Raw genomic sequence first — 18,779 nt, forward strand, 5'->3', positions numbered from 1 at the left:
GTACCTGGGGCTGGCCCAGCGCGGACGTCAGGTGTTGTGTAGGAGAGAGAAGTGGTCAGAGTGGAGAGGGCGGCCGGGGCGCGACTTTGTCTGCATCTGACAAAGTATATTCCGCTCCCCCCACCCCTTACCGGCACCTGTGCTCCTCATCCCGCAGGAGAAGACAGAACCGTATTTCATTGGGATCTTTTGCTTTGAAGCTGGTATCAAAATTGTGGCCCTGGGGTTCATCTTCCATAAGGGCTCGTACCTCCGCAATGGCTGGAATGTCATGGACTTCATCGTGGTCCTCAGTGGGTGAGTCCTCCTGTCTCTCCCTTTTGGTGTGAGGGGATGTGCCTATGTGGTCATGAAGTGGTTGGTGCAAGGAACCCAGGGGTGGGAAGGCCGAAGTGCATGCAGGAGGGCCAGAAGAAAACAGTTTCAGGACGGAATTCTCCACAGGGCCAGACCATAGGTGACCCACCTGCAGGGGGCTATGGGTACTCTGTGGAGATGCATGTGGCATTCCGTAGAGGTTACAGAACCAGGGTGTGGCTGCCTCTCCTTCTGCTTTTCCATTCTGGGTTTGCCTAGTGCCAGGCGCACATACCCCGGTGAGTCTTTTCACCAAAGCAAGCAGCTTGCCCTAGCCTGAGGGGCCCCCGCAAAGATGGGCCCCGAATGCCATTGGGGTGCAGTGTTTCTTTGAACGTTGAAGAAGACCCCCCCCATGAATATTTTCTTAACTGATAACTGAGACTCGTGTCCTGACCACAGAATTTTTTATGACTTGCAGATTTATTCATATGAGGAGGTATAAAATTGAGTCACATTAAAATGCTTGATAAGTAATACTAAATTGTTGCCAACGCAGTGTCATAGGCGGCATATGTTCATTGGCAGTAGATTTAAATATCTGATAAATCATGTTTTTGAGAATGAGTGTGGTATGGCCTCTCTTGGGGCCTATCCAGTGCCCCATAGCATATGCGATGGGCCTTGGGACTGGTGATAACGGGCATGCCTCTCTGGGCTTTTGTGGTTTCTCGTTGTTGTTTGTGTCAGGTGGCTTTTGGTGCCTGCATGGGAGGGTAGTGGCCCAGACCTCGTGGGGGAGCCCCTGTGGCCCAGACCTGTGTGGATATGGCTATGGCAGCAAGGGGTGTGACTTGGAAATTCCCATACTCAAGCTGCTTGCCAGACCTGTGTGGAAAAGAAGAGAATGCAGTAGAAAAGGGAGGAGGGGGATCTAGGAGCCACCATTACGATTGACCAAAAGGAGAGGGGAACAAAGAGGAGATTTTTTCCAGGGAACAGAGGAGTGGTGGTAGATAAAGTCTGAGAAAAATAAGAGCTTGACAATGATCGTGTCTACTCATCATCCTGTGGAATACACACAATACTTATACTTTTAACCTTCACACCAGTTGTGATTAAGTGAAAGAGAAAAAGTTGAAGGTGTAAAGGATTGGAATGTTCGAATGGAGCTCATAAGCAACCAACCCCTCAAGATAGGGAACAGATAAATAGATAGAGATGACGATGTTTAAAAACATCTGTTGCCTTACAAAAGGATCTTCTGAAGGTTACTCTCGTAAAAGAAAATTCTGCTGAATTTTAAACATGGTTTAGTCTATAAAGATAATTTGTACATAGTGTTTCAGAAGTGCATGGTCATAGACAATGCAGCACACCTGGGCAATGTTTTCTCATGTTTTATTTTTTTCAGCTTTATTGAGGTATGATTGACAGATAGAAATTGTATATATTTAAGGTATGCGATACAGTGTTTAGACATACATTGCGGAATGATTACCACAATCAAGCTAATTAACATACCCATCATCTCACATAGTTACCTATTTTGTGTGTGTGGTGAGAACACTTGAGCTCTATTCTCAGCAAATTTCAAGTGTACGGTACATTGTTATTAACTGTAGTCACCATGCTGGTCTCCAGGACTTATTCCTCTGTAGCTGATAGTTTGTACTCTTTGGCCAGTTTCTCCCCCACTCCCAACACCTAGGAAGTATCATTCATTTCTCTGTTACTGAGTTCGATTTTTTTTTATAAAAGACTCTACATATAAATGAGATCATGCAGTATTTGTCTCTTTTCAGTGCTTGGGTTATTTCACTTAGCATAATGCCCTCCAAATTCATCCATACCATTGCCAGTGGCAGGACTTCCTTCTCCTCCTCCTTCTTTTTTTTTTTTAAGGCTAAATAACATTCCTCTGTGTGTGTGTGTGTGTGTGTGTGTGTGTGTGTATCTCTATCCATTCACCCACCGATGGACATTTAGGTTGCTTTCCTATCTTGGCTACTGTGAATAATGCTACAGTGAACATGGGGGTATAAGTATCTCTTCAAGTTAGTGATTTTATTTCTTTTGGATATATACTCAGCAGTGGGTTTGCTGGATTTATGGTATTTCTAATTTTAATTTTTTGAGGAACTGCTATACTGTTTTCCAGAGTGGTTGCACCAGCTTACATTCCTACCAACAGTGCATGAGGGTTCCCTTTCTCCATATCCTCGCCAAGGCCTGTTATCTTTTGACTTTTTGATAATAGCTTGGTGATGTTTTAAATGTCCTTAAAATAAGTACTATCTACTATATAGTGAAAGGTCTTAAATGAGAATCTGAGTCATTTAGAAATACTGTGATTCTGTCTGAGAGAAAAGCATTAAGTACTATAATGCATGTGTATTATATGTCAAGATTGTGTGCATTCTTGGTCCTGCTGAGTTTTATATGTGTGAGAGGCCATTTGAAATTTCTCATCTCATCTTATTTATTTATTTAGAGAATTTGGGGGGAAGGGCAGAAGGAGAGAGGGAGAGCGAGATTCTTAAGCAGGCTCCATGCCCAGTGTGGATTCTGACATGGGGCTTGATCTCATGACCCTGAGATCATGACCTAAGCTGAAATCAAGAGTTGGTCGCTTAACCCACTGAGCCACCCAGGTGCCTCTCATCCATTTATTTTTATTTTAAACTATTATGCATCCATTAAAGAAAATATAGGAAAGTCAAAAGAGAAAAACAGTTCACTGATTAAGAAGATTTTATAACTATTTGGTGATGTTTCCTTCCAACCCTTTTAATGCTAAGGAAGCTTTCTTTTCAGTGCTTATAATTTTGCTGCCTTTTCTCAATATCATATGGGCATAGTACATGTTACTTCATATTTTGGTAAAAATCTGTAATACTTGACCAGCAGTTTATTAAATGGACGTACACAGAAGATGTGTACTTCTCCATTTTTACAATTATTTGACAGCTGGATTGCCTTCTGGTTTTGGCTATTATAGTTAATTATTAAGAGTGTTCCAATGTACGTCTTTAGGATATCACATTTTAATAGGGTATTGTGACAGGTTGAAGTGCTCCCAAAGACGACTCTGCCATTCTGGGGTGGGGTCTGGGAGCTAGGATGTATGAGGAGAGGTAGAGGAACTGGACCCTTTGACAGGATGGGAGAAGACTGATGGGAGCAGTACCCACTGGCTTCCCAGAAGGGTTGCCATGTGGCTTGAGGAGCAGATTTGTAGGAGTCACCGGGGTCTTTCCATTAGCATGTCCAGGAAGGCCCTCTGTGTCCTTGCTGGCATGTATCAAGGTGCATGCGAGTGGGCACAAGTGGTGACCCCTAGGCCAAGTCCGTTGTCTTCTTCATTCTCTGCCCACTCAGCCGTCCAACCTCCCATTCTTAGTGGCCTTCAGACTTTGCCAAACGGCCCCCGCTATCCGTCTGAACCAACAGGACCTTGTCCCTGTTCTTCCCGCACCTACTGATTTCTTCCTCTCTCCTTAATTCCCATGTGAATGTGCTCCAGGGAAAGGGCTTGGCACTCTCGAGATTTGTGCTGAGGGTGCTGAGGGCTGTGGTTCAATCCCCCAGGAACGGCTACTCAGATTTAGTCTTAGGTTCACACAGTTCGTTCACGTACCAAATCACAGTGCTTCTGCAATGCGCATTTCTCAAGCTGAAGCATCATTGACATCAGCCTGTGTCTTATAATAATGACATGATACAATGTAATTGACAGCATTTTTCTTTCTGTCTTTGCTAAAAAGGAATTCCTGGGGCATCCTACAACTCTTGGGGTCTTAGAAGCAGTGAAATATGTTATAATACCAACCCAGGGAGGCAGGCAGATCAGGCTTTTGATGTGAATCATCTAGGATGCAGGTTAAGTGCTCAGCCCAAGATCAACTGCTTCTGGACCGCAGATCCAGGAGTTGGCACTGTGCCCTTTGCCCCAGGGCGGGTGCTTTGCCTGGGACAGCCCCCTCTCCAGGCTTCCTGACATCCGCCTCTGCAGCAGTCCCTGCTGGCAGCTCCTTCTCCCCACCTCAGCTCCAGGTGTCACTTCGTAGTCTCCTCCTGTGTACGGAGGGAATGACAGGTGCTGGAGCATGACACAGCGCCCTGGGCTGAGGCTGCACAACTCCTCAGCTCTCACTGTGTGACAGAGGGGAGGGAGCTAGGGAGGGGGTGTTGAGGTGTCAGACAGCTGGGTCGGTGAAAGACCTTCTATCAGTGACCTTTGCTAAGGAAGGGGTAGCTGGGGACTGAGCCACTCCATTTTGCCTGTTCCTCTGATCTTCCAACCTCTGGTATTCTTAGGTCTGTAAGTTGAGAGAGTTTATGGTTTAGAAAGTTAATAACAGATGCTTTATTCATCTAATGCTCATAATCCCCCAAATGAGATCTTGTTATCCTCATTTGATAGATGAAGAAACAGGTTCAGAGGGAGTATGTGACTTATTAGGAGCTACCTGATCCAGGACTTGAGCTCACATCTCCACATCTTCTGGCACCAAGGTCCTTCTTCACACTCATTTCCCCACACTGTCAGCCACCTGCCAACCACACGGGCTCCAGGTTTTTATATGCAGTCTGTGTGATTGCATGTTTCTTCAGTTCCCTTGATGCAATGTGGGATGGGCAGGGAGGGGGGTGGGCATAATTTAGCAAATGTCCCCGACCCGGAGCTGTGGCTTCCCATGTGACTTGAGGAGGACCAGAGTCCCATCTGTCCATCCTAAGACTTCTCTCTGTGGGCTTGGAATAAAACTCGCTGATCTGTGGTTAAGAAGCCATGTTACTTAGCTCTTGTGGGGTTAATGTATAAAAACTGAATCACGAGTTCGTTAATAGGCTTGTTTGTTCATTCCAGTCATTTATCTATTCATTTTTTGAACAAACTTGTGGAATACTCAAGCAAATGCTGGGACTGAGAAACACCAAAATTAATATATTCTCATTTCTCCTAAAAGACAGTGGAATTTGCCATTCCTTTAACAAACTATTACCTTACATAACTTGGGATCTCTTGTATTGGTAACAATTTAGGACATGCTGTTTCTAAACATTTATTAGGCCACCTGGAAAATTCTACATTATTTGAAGTCATTATTCTCTGTTAGTCTTTATAATAAATCATAGTACCTGGAATAGATGGGTAAGTGATAAAGGAGGATGGAAACTCAGAGATGCTCCTAAGCCATGGCTAAGAACAGGGAAGTGAGGGCGAGGACCTTCTTTCAACCCTGTTCATCTCTGTAGCCTCGGGGCCCGGATTGTAGTAGGTACTTGGTAAATGTTAATTGACTTGAATCGCTTGCTTCATCCCAGAATCTGTCTGTCACCTATAGGATACAAAAGAGAGTGCTGAGGGAAGCCTTGGACTGGGAGTAGGGAAGGGTTGTCTATTCCCAATCCTTTCCCTTGGTCTCCATCTCTCTCATGTAGCTATGACTCATCCCAGCTCGCTCCCATTCTGATCACTCCGTTGGAGAAAAGAGAGCTGAGAATTCAGTCTCTAGGTTATCAAGAGTTAGGGGATTCCAGTCACTTGGGCCTATTTACAGGGTTATCAGTGTTACCTTTTGGGGCTTGCTTCCTGGGTGATGGGGGTGGGGGCAGGGTCAGGGCTGGATATTGAAGACCCAGCCTTCTAGAGGTATCTATAGGGGGTGGTAAGGAGAAAGCAACAGGATCGGATCACATGATATTTGCTCTACAATGAAAGCTGCCATTTGTTAGTCTATATGCCAAAGACTGTAGTATGTATTCTCACACGCACACATATGTATATATGTGTGTATGTATGTTACTGATCAGAACATGCTGTGCCAACAGTTTTGTCAGCCTTGCTGTGGGAGATGACCTGTTTTGACTATTCCCCTAACTGTGAGTACATGGGTGCAAGCTCAGGAGAATGGGCAGGTGTATCTGAGCCTGGGGCTTTTCCTCTTTTTTCTACTAAGGCCCTCACTCCAGGGCCCACGCGATCATTCTGTCCCCACCCTCCTGTCTTCCTTCAAGACACGTGGTTGAATACCCACAATGTGCCAGGTACTGTGCTCGGTGTGGGTGGGATGGGGCTGAGTGTCCCCAGCCGGGAACCACATGTCATGAAAACCCAGAAGAAGGGCACCCAACCTAGCTATGGGGGGTTGGGGCAAACTTTCTGAAGGAAGTAACGTTTAAATTGGGATTGAAGATGGGCACGTGGGACTTAGACAAAGAAGAAGAGGTTTTCTGGGGAAGGAATGCTACGTCTAAATCCTTGCAGGTGTGAGTGAGAGCAAGCAGGACAGTTCTGGGCTGTTGGCCAGTGTCCATACCTTCTCTGAGAGCTGAGCCTGGAGGTTAGCAGGGGCCCGTGCCAGCCTGGCTCAGGAGCTTGAGCTTTAGCCGGAGGGCAGTGGGAGACCCCTGAAGGCTTTGAGCAGGGCTGGGATGATTCGTTCTAACTCTGCTTTGGATGCTGCACAGGACTTCTTTATCCTGGACGCAGTCCACTCTGAGGAATTGGCATGGAGAGGAGAAGGGAGCCATGGCCATGTCTTTGGCTCCAGTTTGGGAGGATGTGCATAACCGAGCAGAGAGAGGAAAGACAAAGGAAAAGGGAACAGGAAAGAAAAGCCTGAGGAAATGCTGTGGGCTGCCAGCACAGGTCCCCAGTTTCTCACCAGCGGCACATGCAGAATGGTTCAGCCTGAAGCCTGTGGTAGGAGGATGGTATCTGGAGCTAAATATACATTGATAGGTATTTTTAGAGGGCTTCTGTAAGCAGGCTGCCCTAATACACGAGTTTCCTGAGCAGCTAAAGATCGAGGAAAGCAGTTTCCCCGTTGGAGCACCATCTCTTCAGTGCCGAGAATGTGGGGGAGGTGTTGCGAACGCAGTCCCAGGGCCCCCAGCCCAATTTAAACCTCTGTGGTGATAGTACGATAACACTTGGTATTTATATAGCATCTTCATGCCAGTGAGCCTGGCAGGATTTTACAGACCTGTCTTGTAGTCATCCTCTCTGCTCTAAGTGGGCAAAGCAGGGAGGTGGGGAGCAAGGAAGGGCTGGGTAGAGGGAGGGGGCATTGGAGCTTGTCATTTGGGAGATGGGGAAACTGAGGCTGAGTAAGGAGATGTGAGGGGCTTGGCTCTAGAGGAGCTGAGTCTGGAGAAGGGGATGAGGTCTCTGGTGCCTGAGTGCTGATGGCGGGGTGCTCCGCTAGCCCTCAAGCTGGACCGCTTCTCAGGTTCTCGCTCTCGGCAGAGTTGGTGGCTGCTCACCCGGAGACTTGCTCCTCCTCAGTGGCTCCTTTTCATTTCTAGCTCCACACCGAGGCAACACAGCTGCTACTTGCAGCATCTCCTTCCATCAGAACATTATTTTTTTTAAGTGCGTTTTCCTCCAGATGGGTGAATGATGGGAACGATGGAGTTAGAATAAGGAATTTTGGTTCAGGGGAGAGGGGGACCAAAGGTAAAATGTGGAGCTCAGAGGTCTCTCAGCTCTGTGCCAATGAGAAACCCAGTTCCTTCAGGGAGACTCTGAATGAGAGTCTCAGGTAGTGGCTGACAGGTGGGTGAGCTGGGATTACTCCTTGGGTGGAGGTAATCGTCCTCTCATATATGAAGTCTGCCTTTTTTCTATATTGAGAATCATCTTTGATTCACTCAAAAGGTATTTATTGAGTAGCTACTGTGTTCTGGTTTTGGCATGGTTTCTCTCTCCTGAAAGGCTGCTTCTTGCCTCCCCCACTCACTGACTGACGGAAGCTGGAACTGGAGAGAACTGAGTGAGGCCTGAATTGGCCTTGTTGGAAATAGGGAGGGAGTGGGGGAGGCTTCAGAATCCATGGGGAGATCGGTTTGGGGCTGTTTTTCTGGCTTCACATCCATTCAGAGTAGCTTAGGGAAAACATGGTGGCAAGCTGCTTTCCAAGTCAGACCATGTCCACCCTAGGGCACCTTAGTGCCTGTTGTCTTCCGTGTGTGTGAGCGTGTGTGGGAGAGCTTGGCAGTGGGAGAGTTCCAAGGCATGTCTGCGAAGCAGAGATGGATGTAGCATAAATGTTCATTCTGTAGATTTACCAGGTAGACTTCAGAATGAAAGGGAGTGTTTACATTTGCATTCTGTGGATGATGCACGTCTCCTCACTCAGGCCGGGATGTGTGCACTGGTGTCTATTGTAGGTAGAGTCCACAGTTAAGCACAGATATATCCATGTGGGATGTGCAATTCAGCAGCACTCCTCAGTGTATCCATCACTGAAGTCAGGAACTAGCAGAGGTGGTGAGTGCAGAGTGGTTGCCCACAGGAGGGGTGAGGAGGAGCAGTGCAGATGCTGAAAGGAAAAAGAAGGTGTACAGGTCTTTAAAGAGAACATACATCCTCTGAAACAAATAATGCAATATATGTTAAGAAAAAAAAAAGAAGAGGAAGAAGATAGCAGGAGGGGAAGAATGAAGGGGAGTAAATCGGAGGGGGAGATGAACCAGGAGAGACGATGGACTCTGCAAAACAAACTGAGGTTCTAGAGGGGAGGGGGGTGGGGGGATGGGTTAGCCTGGTGATGGGTATTAAAGAGGGCACGTTCTGCGTGGAGCACTGGGTGTTATGCACGAACAGTGAATCATGGAACAGTACATCAAAAACTAATGATGGAATGTATGGTGATTAACATAACAATAAAAAATTAAGAAGAAAAAGAGAACATACAAAGGAAAGTGAAGTCCATGGTTACTAAAACTTACTGAATTTTAGATTTAGGAGGATGCTAGATTGCCCTGGCTTTCCCTTATTTATTATTTGTCGCCGAAGAGCGAACCGAGGCCCAAGTGGCCAAGCGACTTGTCAAGGGTCTTGTTGCTGGAACGCGGTGAGCAGGGACCCGGGCCTCGTGTGTGGTTGGGCTCTGCTATCCCTGACAGTGAGAAGCTGCGGCTGCTTGATTGTGTTCAGGCCGTCAAGCTGGGGTGGTAGGAAACAAATACAGGTTTTTATTAGTTAGCTGGAATATGTATGCGGAATTTATATGGAAACAGTTCAATCTAGTGGGCTGAATGTTTTGGGGGTCCTGGGCTCTGGTCCTGACCCTACAATGCATTCTCTCCGTGATGCCAGGTGACACATCAATAATCTCAGCCTCAGTTTCCTTTATGAAGTGAAGACAACACCTTCCCTAGCTTCTTCACCACGTCTTGTGACAAGCAAATAAAATAATGACGAAGCTGATGTTGATGGTGATGGCTCCCATTTCACCGGGAGCTCACATGTCTTATTTTAAATGGGAAAGCCTTCATACACCACCTCAGTCCTGGCACAGATCATTTTATCATTTTTTTTTATTTTTTATTTTTTTATTTTATTTTCTTTAAAGATTTTATTATCTGACAGACAGAGAGAGAAACAGCGAGAGAGGAACACAAGCAGGGGGAGCGGGAGAGGCATAAGCAGGCTTCCCACTGAGCAGGGAGCCTGATGCGGGACTCGATCCCCCAGGATCCTGGGATCATGACCTGAGCCGAAGGCAGACACTTAACCGACTGAGCCACCCAGGTGCCCCCAGATCATTTTATTTATTTTTTTCTTTTCTTTAAAGATTTTATTTATTTATTCATGAGAGACAGAGAGAGAGAGAGAGAGAGAGAAGCAGAGGGAGAAGCAGGCCCCCAAGGAGCAGGGAGCCCGATGCGGGGATCATGACCCGAGCCGAAGGCAGACCCTCAACCATCTGAGCCACCCAGGCGCCCCCCAGATCATTTTAAATGTAGAAACACAACAAGGCAGATAACTGTCTCCATTTTGCAGGTGAGGAAACCAACACTCAAAGAGGCTAATTCTTTTACCAAGAATTCCAAAGCCCATGCTACATCCGATATATGCACAGTTGCCTCAGGAAAAGTGCTTTGAAAGATAATGAAACAAAATAACAAATCAGTGAGCAGTGATACCTTCCCCCAGGACAGTGATATTATGAAGATAAATGTTAAAATACACATAAAGCACCTTGAGTACTTTGAAAAAAACGTGTATAAACAATGAAGCATTCAAAATACTCTGATTCGGTAGTGCTCGTTCAGAATAGTCATTTATCTCCATAAAACTTGAGCCACAGAGATACGTTTCACTACAGTCTATTGCAAGTTCCAAAACAGTGGCTAATTAAAAAATTTCCATTACTTGTAATTTTGTTTCAAGACAAGTTTACTACTACTTGAACATAAAATAGCTCTCACTTCCTTTTGGTAGTGTATCTAATCTCATCAGAACTGGTCAAATCCTTCTACAGTGATTATCAACGACAACAAAGAAAGTCCAAGAGTAACAGTTGAAACAAAGGCCTTCATTTTTAATCTTTATCGATAATGGAAATACTACATTACCCAGACTCCCCTGCCTTTATTTTATTTTATTTTATTTTAATTTTTTGGCTTCGTCTTCTGGCCCACCCTTCTCCTCCCTACTTCATATGGCTATCAGGTCAGAGGGGTCTGGTTGTTACAAAGGAAGGCTGAAGAGAATGCCCCTCTTCCCTCAGGAGGAATGTCCCATCAGAGAGCTCTAGTTATCGCTCTGAGGAGAACTGACAGGGAAGGCTGAGCTCCAACGTCCTCCAACCCTTGTCTTTCATTTCCTTCTGTTTCGGCTGCCACTCTTCCATCAGGAGCCTGGGCCGTGGTGACACAATGATTAGGAGAGGAGCTAAAGGCCATGGCTTTTCTCCTTGACTTCTAATTCTGGGACAGTGACTGGGAGGCTGAGTGACAGGTGTGGTGTGGCCGCTTCAAACATGAAATGGCATTTGCATTGAAGTCTCATGATTCACGTCACTGTGGGGGTCCATTGCATGCATCTTACCTCCTCCTCCCACCCCTGTGGAGCCAAGCTGGGCTTACGGAGTTGGTCCTTAGCTCAGGGCCACATAACTGGCCATGGGGGAGCCGAAATGAAACAGACTGGTCTGACGTGTCTTTTCTGTTGGGTCTGAATCAAAAGTTTGGGCAAAAAGGGATGATGAGGATGATGTGTCTCCCAGCCTGGCCCATTCAGGGCTGAGCATGTCTAGCGCCCACATCTGCAACTCTGAATTACGGGGTGGGGAAGACACCCGAGGGGCCAGTCGAAGACAGGGAGGAAGGAAGGATGGAGGCAGCCAGTATTCGTTGAACACCTTCTGTGTTCCGAACACTGTGCTGACTCCGAGAGATACGGCCATGGACAGAGATGTTCTTTCTATTATTTTAGAGCTTGCTAAGACAGAGAAGACAGATGTTAAATAAACTTAAATATGACCCAGCAATTGCATTCCTGGGTATTTACCCCAAAGACACAGATGCAGTGAAAAGAAGGGCCACATGCACCCCAACGTTCATAGCAGCAATGTCCGCAATAGCCAAACTGTGGAAAGAGCCGAGATGCCCTTCAACAGACGAATGGATAAAGAAGCTGTGGTCCATATATACAATGGACTATTACTCAGCCATCAGAAAGGATGAATACCCAACTTTTACATCAACATGGATGGGACTGGAGGAGATGATGCTAAGTGAAATAAGTCAAGCAGAGAAAGTCAATTATCCTATGGTTTCACTTATTTGTGAACCATAACGAATAGCAGGGAGGACATTAGGAGAAGGAAGGGAAAAATGAAGGGGGGGACTCGGAGGGGGAGACGAACCATGAGAGACTGTGGACTCTGAGAAACAAACTGAGGGTTCTAGAGGGGAGGGGGGTGGGGGGATGGGTTAGCCCAGTGATGGGTATTAAGGAGGGCACGTACTGCATGGGGCACTGGGTGTTATATAAAAACACTGGATCGTGGATCACCACATCAAAAACTAATGATGTATTTATTGTATGGTGACTAACATAACATAATAAAATTAAAAAGTAAATAAATAAACTTAAATTTAATGGTATTTAAAGTGCTGCAAAGGAGACCTGTTAGGAGGTTGGGAGAGTTTTAAATTGGGAGCCTAACCTAATTGAGGGAGGCTGTTCAAGGAGTTGCTGTTGAGGTGGAAGCCTGGAGACTGGATAGCATTTGGCTGGAAAAAGAAGACAAGAGGGAAGGGGGTGGGATGGAGAGAGTATATAGGCAGAGGGTAGGGCAGGTGTGAAGGGCTGGAGGTGAGAGAGAGCCTGGCAGTCTGGGAAACAGAAGACCAACAACAGTCCTATCTCGTGACTGAGGTGAGGGTAAGCTGAGGGAGGCTGGAGGGGGGGGCGGGGACCACATCATTCAGGGCCACATTGGCATCGCAAGGGATGTTCCACAGGATGCCACTGCATGGTTTGAAGTGGGAAAGTGGACATGTTTGCAGAAAATGAATGGGGATGGGACAATGCTTGCCGAAAAGATAGAACAAATTCCTGAGTGACTCTGTGTCTGCTCAAAATTAGGTACATCGAATTATGTCCTCCAAGAGTCCCTCTCTTCTGTCTTGCCTCCTCCTTCCAACACTGGCCCTCAACTATAATTTTGTTCAACCTTTTGGAGTTGTACCAAAACCCAGTCTGTAAACCTTATAATCTAGCCCATTATAAGCTAAAGATCTGTTAATCTTGCCCGGAGTAGAGACATAGTCCTGCCTTCTGGGTTCACAGTCTGAGCATCTCCTACTGATTTAAATAATGGGTAAGAATTGATGAGTGTGTGGGCTTTTATTTTTGATATTCAGCAGAGAAATTATTTTAAAAATGCTTTTGTGAGAACATTGCTATATGATTATTATGATTTTTATTTTTCTGATAGAACAATAGTCAAAAGATCAAGCCAACCCACATGCTTGTTTATGGGATGTTTCTCTTTTTTCCTGCTTTCTAAGCCTGTGACACATCATGATGCTGGATCTGGATCCCAATTGAACTCTGGTTAATAACCACCATAAACACAACATTTTGTGATTTAGGGGCCCCATCCGGCGAGAGCTCACAGTGCTCTGTAGTTCACCCTCTACTCACTCCTCATTTGGAAAAGGGAAATAGAGGTCTCCTCCTGGTTCCTTTTCTGGGTAAGTGTTGTATTCTGTGTTCTAGAGACAGGTTGCCCAGATGGATGCTTCACAGCTAGGCTCTGGTGCTGGAGATGGGGAGGTGCTCACTGCTTATCCAAGTCTTTCCTAATTACTACTTAAATTCCACATCCTCTTTTCAGATGAGTGCAGCCAGCTGCTTCATGTTCTGGCTTCCTCCTCTCTGTTCTTTCTCTGTCCTTTCCTGACTCTTCCCAGCCCTTCTCTGTTTTCATTTTTCACACTCATTCAAAATAAAAGATTAAGGTGGAGGCAGGTGCCATGGAGGGTGGTGTGTGTGTGTGTGTGTGTGTGTGTGGACGTGTGTGACAGAGGGAGAGAGAGAAGATGACAATCCTGACTGACTTCTTCTTAAAGTTTTATTAGAGTGACTTTGAAATCAGCCTCTCTTCCCCAACAAACAAATCCAGGTTTGGGGTGGGTTCTCTCTAGTGGGAATATGATAACTCAAAGGTTTGACCAGGTACTACTGCAAATGAGGGAGAAGGGACTTCCCTGACTTCAGCTCCCCTGAGCTGTCCCTGACCAGAAACAGACTGAAGCTACGCATCAAGAAATCACCCAGAAGTTCAAATTTTGGGACCACGAATAGAAAGTGAAGGCAGGAATGTACCTAAATTGTCACCTAGCTGTTCCAGTGGTTTTTCAGTCTGTGGGCTCTGGGACTCTTGAGAGCCCTGGAATTACTGCAGTGGGCGTGCAGATCCATGGCCACACCCAGCATTGGCTGTTTTCTGAACAGCGTCTCCCACAAATATGTACCACGGTATCATTTTTCTAAAGTGTGTGGGTGCCATTGTGATTTATAAAATATGAATGTATTTAAAAGCATTGTTGAATAAATAGTGGCTTTTTTTCTCTTCGTTTAGCCGATAGTATACTGTTAACAGTTTGGGCTTTGTACACAAGCAAAGCTGAATTCATATTTCTGCTCTGCTGTTTAGTAGCTCAGTGGTTGTAGGCAAGTGACCCAGCTTCTGAAAGCCTCAACGTCTAGAGGACATGTTGTAGAGGCTCTCTATAAAAAAGGGGTGTGGTAGTAGTGGTAGAAAATGACATCTATTTAACACAGTTGTTACAAGGTTATACTAATGAAATAACGCCTCCAGGGGGCAAAGTGGGTCTAGGATTTTGACATTATAAGGGAGCCTCATGCTTGAAACGATAAGAACCGATCCAGTGTTTGGGGCGCCTGGGTGCCTTAGTTGTTAAGCATCTGCCTTCAGCTCAGGTCGTGATCCCAGGGTCCTGGGATTGAGCCCCGCGTCGGGCTCCCTGCTCAGTGGGAAGCCTGCTTCTCCCTCTTGCACTCCCCCTGCTTGCGTTCCCTCTCTCGCTGTGTCTCTCTCTGTCAAATAAATAAATAAATCTTAGAAAAAGAAAAAGAACTGATCCAGTGTGACCCATTGTTACAGATGAAGGGGTTGAGGCCCAGAGAGGGGCCAGTGTATGCCTGGTACTCTTGTCTCTGACTGGAAATTATTTGCTTGAAGCTAATGCCTGGTTTTAGTCAAGCTGACAGAGTTTTGGTATTCAGTCTGATGTAGGTGTGGTGGGGGGAGTAGAAGTTAGACACAGTGCTCGCACTCATGAATGGAACTGTCTGACTGGAGTAGAATATATATATATATATAGAATATATATTTATATATATATATATATAAAGAGAGAGAGAGAGAGGGAGAGACAGGGCAGCTGGATATAATGTGATCAAGACAGTCTAGTTCTGGGTTGGATGGTCCAGTCTCTTTAACAGTGGCTAGATGGGAAGGGTGTAAGTTGCATCAGAGACATCCAGATCTCTGTCTAGGGTTAGGTATTCCAGGGTCAGCCTTTGGATCCTTTGCTTTTTTACCATTGACCACAAATGCCTTCTTGGCTAGTTAACTCTCTTTTAGCCATTGCATGTCCATCTTTCTTTCACCCTGTGTGCATGTATATCTCATCTTACTGTCTTAAAATAAAAAATATATTTTTCCTCAAGATTTTTCAGCTTGAATATAGATCTTGATTTGATTACTGTTTGGTAGAGGAGAGCAATATTAGATCTTTAAAGATACATCTCTTTTTCCTGAAATTCCAGGGCAAGAATGTATAATAGAGTCTACAAAGACTCTCAGCATCCGTGGCCCTTGCTGTAGGAGGATGTGGGATAGGGAATGAGGTAGTTGGCCCTTTTTCATCATATTTATCCTAGTGACAACTTTTCCCCCCCACCCATCCATCTGTTCTATCCAACTCTCCATCCATCCATCCATCCATCCATCCATCCATCCATCCATCTAAAAAACCATCATGTGTTAGTTAAGTGCATATGGGATTCCAGGCACTATATTGGATGGTATAACAGTAATGTAACTGTTATAGTCCCTGCCCACATGGAGACTGCCATCAATTCAGGCTTAGGGAGGAGTAAGAAAGCTTAGTCTGATATTGCCTGGACTGCACCTGGCAGTGGGGGAAGTAGTGGTTTCATAGGTATGTATCTATGCGTTACCAACATCAAATCACCCCAGTAGTACATAGTGGAAAGACTAAGGACTTTAGTGTTAGGCAGACCTGAGCTTGAACTTCAGCTTTGCCACTGAGATGTTGCTTTGGGTAAGTTGTTGAACCTAGCAGAACCTTGTTTTTTAAATCTAAACTACCCCGTTTGCAACATTTTATGTACTAGATTGAGTAGTGCTCGATGCTCTCAGAAACAACCCCTCAGATTGCAGTGGGTTAGGCTTATGTCTTTCCCCTTGAACAGGCCAGTGTGTTCTTGGCTTTCCTTTACTTTCTGTCCCCTTCTGTCTGGTGCCTCTCCCATCTTCTAGGTTCCCATGGTTTACATCTCCTCGATGGGAGTAGAGAGTATGAAGAAGGCAGACTCGTTTTTTACATTTTTTGGCATAGAAGTGACACAGTAATTTCTACTAACATCCCATTGGCAAAGACCAGCCTCATGACTCAACATAGGTGCAAAGGAGACTAGGAGATCTCATCTCTAATTGTGTGGCTGCTTCCCAGCAAAACCCCACACTGTGGAAAGGAGACCATCAATTTTAGAGGACAGGTAGTGGCCTCTTCATCGTCTATATGAGGGTTAAATAAGAAAATGAATGTATATTGTCTGGTGTATAGCAGATACTCTACACTAAATGTCGTCTTCTAATTCCTAGTGATACTTATGGATTCAGGGAATATTTACCAGGCATGTACAGAACATTTTGCTAAGTATTGGGGCTAAAAAGGTAAATAATACGATATCTGCCCTCAAAGAGCTTTTGGTCTGATATAGAGATACTGTATGTAAATAGATAATTTTAATTTGAACTCAGTACCACTTGATCAGGAGGAAAGGCAATGAAAATTATTTTGTTCTGTCCATTTAGTTTTCTATCTATCCATCTGTCCACCTTTATTAAGCGCTTAACATGTACCAGACATAGTTGTGAGTAGTAAGAGGCATAGCAGTGGAGTTTAACCGAGAAGGATGTGAGGGATCAGTGGGAATTGGGTTTCATTTTGCTCTATTGATGCTTAGACTAGAAGCAGCCCCTAACACCTTTTGCCACCTCTTTTGATCAGACTTTGAAGATAAGATTGAGAAGCAAGCAGTTTATTTTATTTCACGTAATTTTTGTATTGTTGCTTTCCTCTTTAAGATGGCAAAGACCAGAGGTAGTCAGCCAGGTGAGCTGTTTATAAAATATCCATGTTGGCTTGGATATCGCTGCTGGCTAACTCCTGTCAAATCCCAAACCGTGTAGCCAGTAGGACAGAGGATCAGAAGCCAGTTTCAGAGGGAAAACCAGCTTTTCAGTTCACTAATGTCTTTTCTATCTTTAGTTTGCACAAACAAGGTTGAGAAGTCAGAGGTTTAGTTCATGTACATCTACGACAAATAAATTGGGGAGTCAGTAACAAGTAAATGGTTGTGGCGGATCTTTGGAGAAGGATTTATTATTGTGGCAAGTATCGGCATGGTCCCTGGGGATGTTAATTATGTTGCTCCTTGCTGCAGTGTATAACACTGGATCTAGGAGAGCTGTCTCTTTCGAAGGGAAGAGGCCGGTTTGATTCCAAGTTCATGATCTTAAGGAAAGGAGCTTCGGAAAGGAGCTTCAGAAAGGAATTGCCCAGATGATTCAGTCTCCTTGATATTTCCTATTCCTAACTCTGGAAGAGGGCTTTTCCATTCACCCGCTGGTCCTTGCCATAGTGATACAGGTCAGAAGGCAGGGGGCAGAAGAATGGATAGAGAGAGCTGGGATTACCTAGTCACCCAGGACTGCTGACTTAGTTAATAGCTGATGGTCTGTGCCAAGCACTGCGTTCAACATTTCAAAGCATTTTCTCATTTAATTCTTACAGCCACCCTATGGGATAGATATTATTATTATTGCTATTGGATTAAGGAAACCAGAGCTTCACTGGGTTCCATAATTTCTGCCTTATCATGCTGCTCCTGGTTGGTGGAATCAGGATTTAAATGCCGTAGTCCGATTCCAGATCCCCTATCATTAGCCATGATGCTGTTCTGTCTTCCTAATATATATATTGTGGGGGCTGCCTGCTCTGGATTTTTTTACTCTTGAGGCATCATAAGTAACAAAGGTAAAGGGATGTATCTATTGGTAGGTCAAAACCCATCCAGGGGAATATGAAACTCACTATTTGGTTTTGGTTACTGCGAAAATGTCTTTTGTTAAAAAGGATTAAAGGAGCAACAGATTATTGGATTTTCGATATCATGTTGATCTTGAAGTCATTTTGGACAGGGTTTTCATTTAGTTCTTTAAAATAGGTCACTGTTACAAAGCAGGACAGCCTGGCAGGATGGGAAGAACAAAGGCTATGGAATTACACAGTTCTGCATTTGAAGACTGAATCTGGCACTGTAACTGAGCAAGTTATTGTTAGCCTCAGTTTCCTCATTGGGATATTAAGCCTTCAGGGTATTTCTGAGTATTTTATGAGCATCCTGATATGATGTATGTCAAGCACTTGGCACAGTGCTTTGCACATAGTAGGTTTTTAATAAATAGTATCTATTACTATTCCCTAGTTTATTGATGAAGAACGGGGGGTACAAAAGGAGCAAATATATTCCTCAAGTTACTCTAAGCCCCACAGAAATGCTTACTGTAGCTGAGATGAAGTTGATATCCCTGTATTTTTAGTCTGTAGTTAACTTGCACTGGGTCATACGAGCTTCTACAATGTACTGAATCTTGGGTGGGCTTTAGGGTCCTAGAATCACTTTGTATTTGATCTGTATTCACAATGCTTAGTTTAGCTAGGATGGGGGTTTCAAATTATAAAAAATAACTGTATTCACCTAATGATAATAAAGCAGGTCTGTATCAAACAAGGCACACTGTCAGTTGGCTATGAACAATAGCCATGCTAAGCTGATGTGTTTGATCTTTTTTTCTCCTTACCCTTTTCTTTCTTTCTTTCTTTTTTTT

General features: G+C 44.8%; 1 protein-coding gene across 7 annotated transcripts in view; it reads left to right on the top strand.

Moving 5' to 3' along the window:
- The window catches only part of CACNA1E (calcium voltage-gated channel subunit alpha1 E), a 384,845-nt gene that overhangs the window by 98,824 nt on the left and 267,242 nt on the right, over nt 1-18,779 (top strand). For all 7 annotated transcript variants that reach the window (XM_088016637.1, XM_088016633.1, XM_088016634.1 and 4 more), the window contains one exon: nt 158-297. In XM_088016637.1, the coding sequence (XP_087872763.1) occupies nt 158-297 (140 nt within the window). The remainder of the gene's footprint in view (nt 1-157; nt 298-18,779) is intronic.

This window comes from Eumetopias jubatus, unplaced genomic scaffold (assembly GCF_037043125.1).
Source record: "Eumetopias jubatus isolate StellerSeaLion01/CBP00866 unplaced genomic scaffold, mEumJub1_p1.0 scaffold_12, whole genome shotgun sequence".
Lineage (NCBI taxonomy): Eukaryota > Metazoa > Chordata > Mammalia > Carnivora > Otariidae > Eumetopias > Eumetopias jubatus.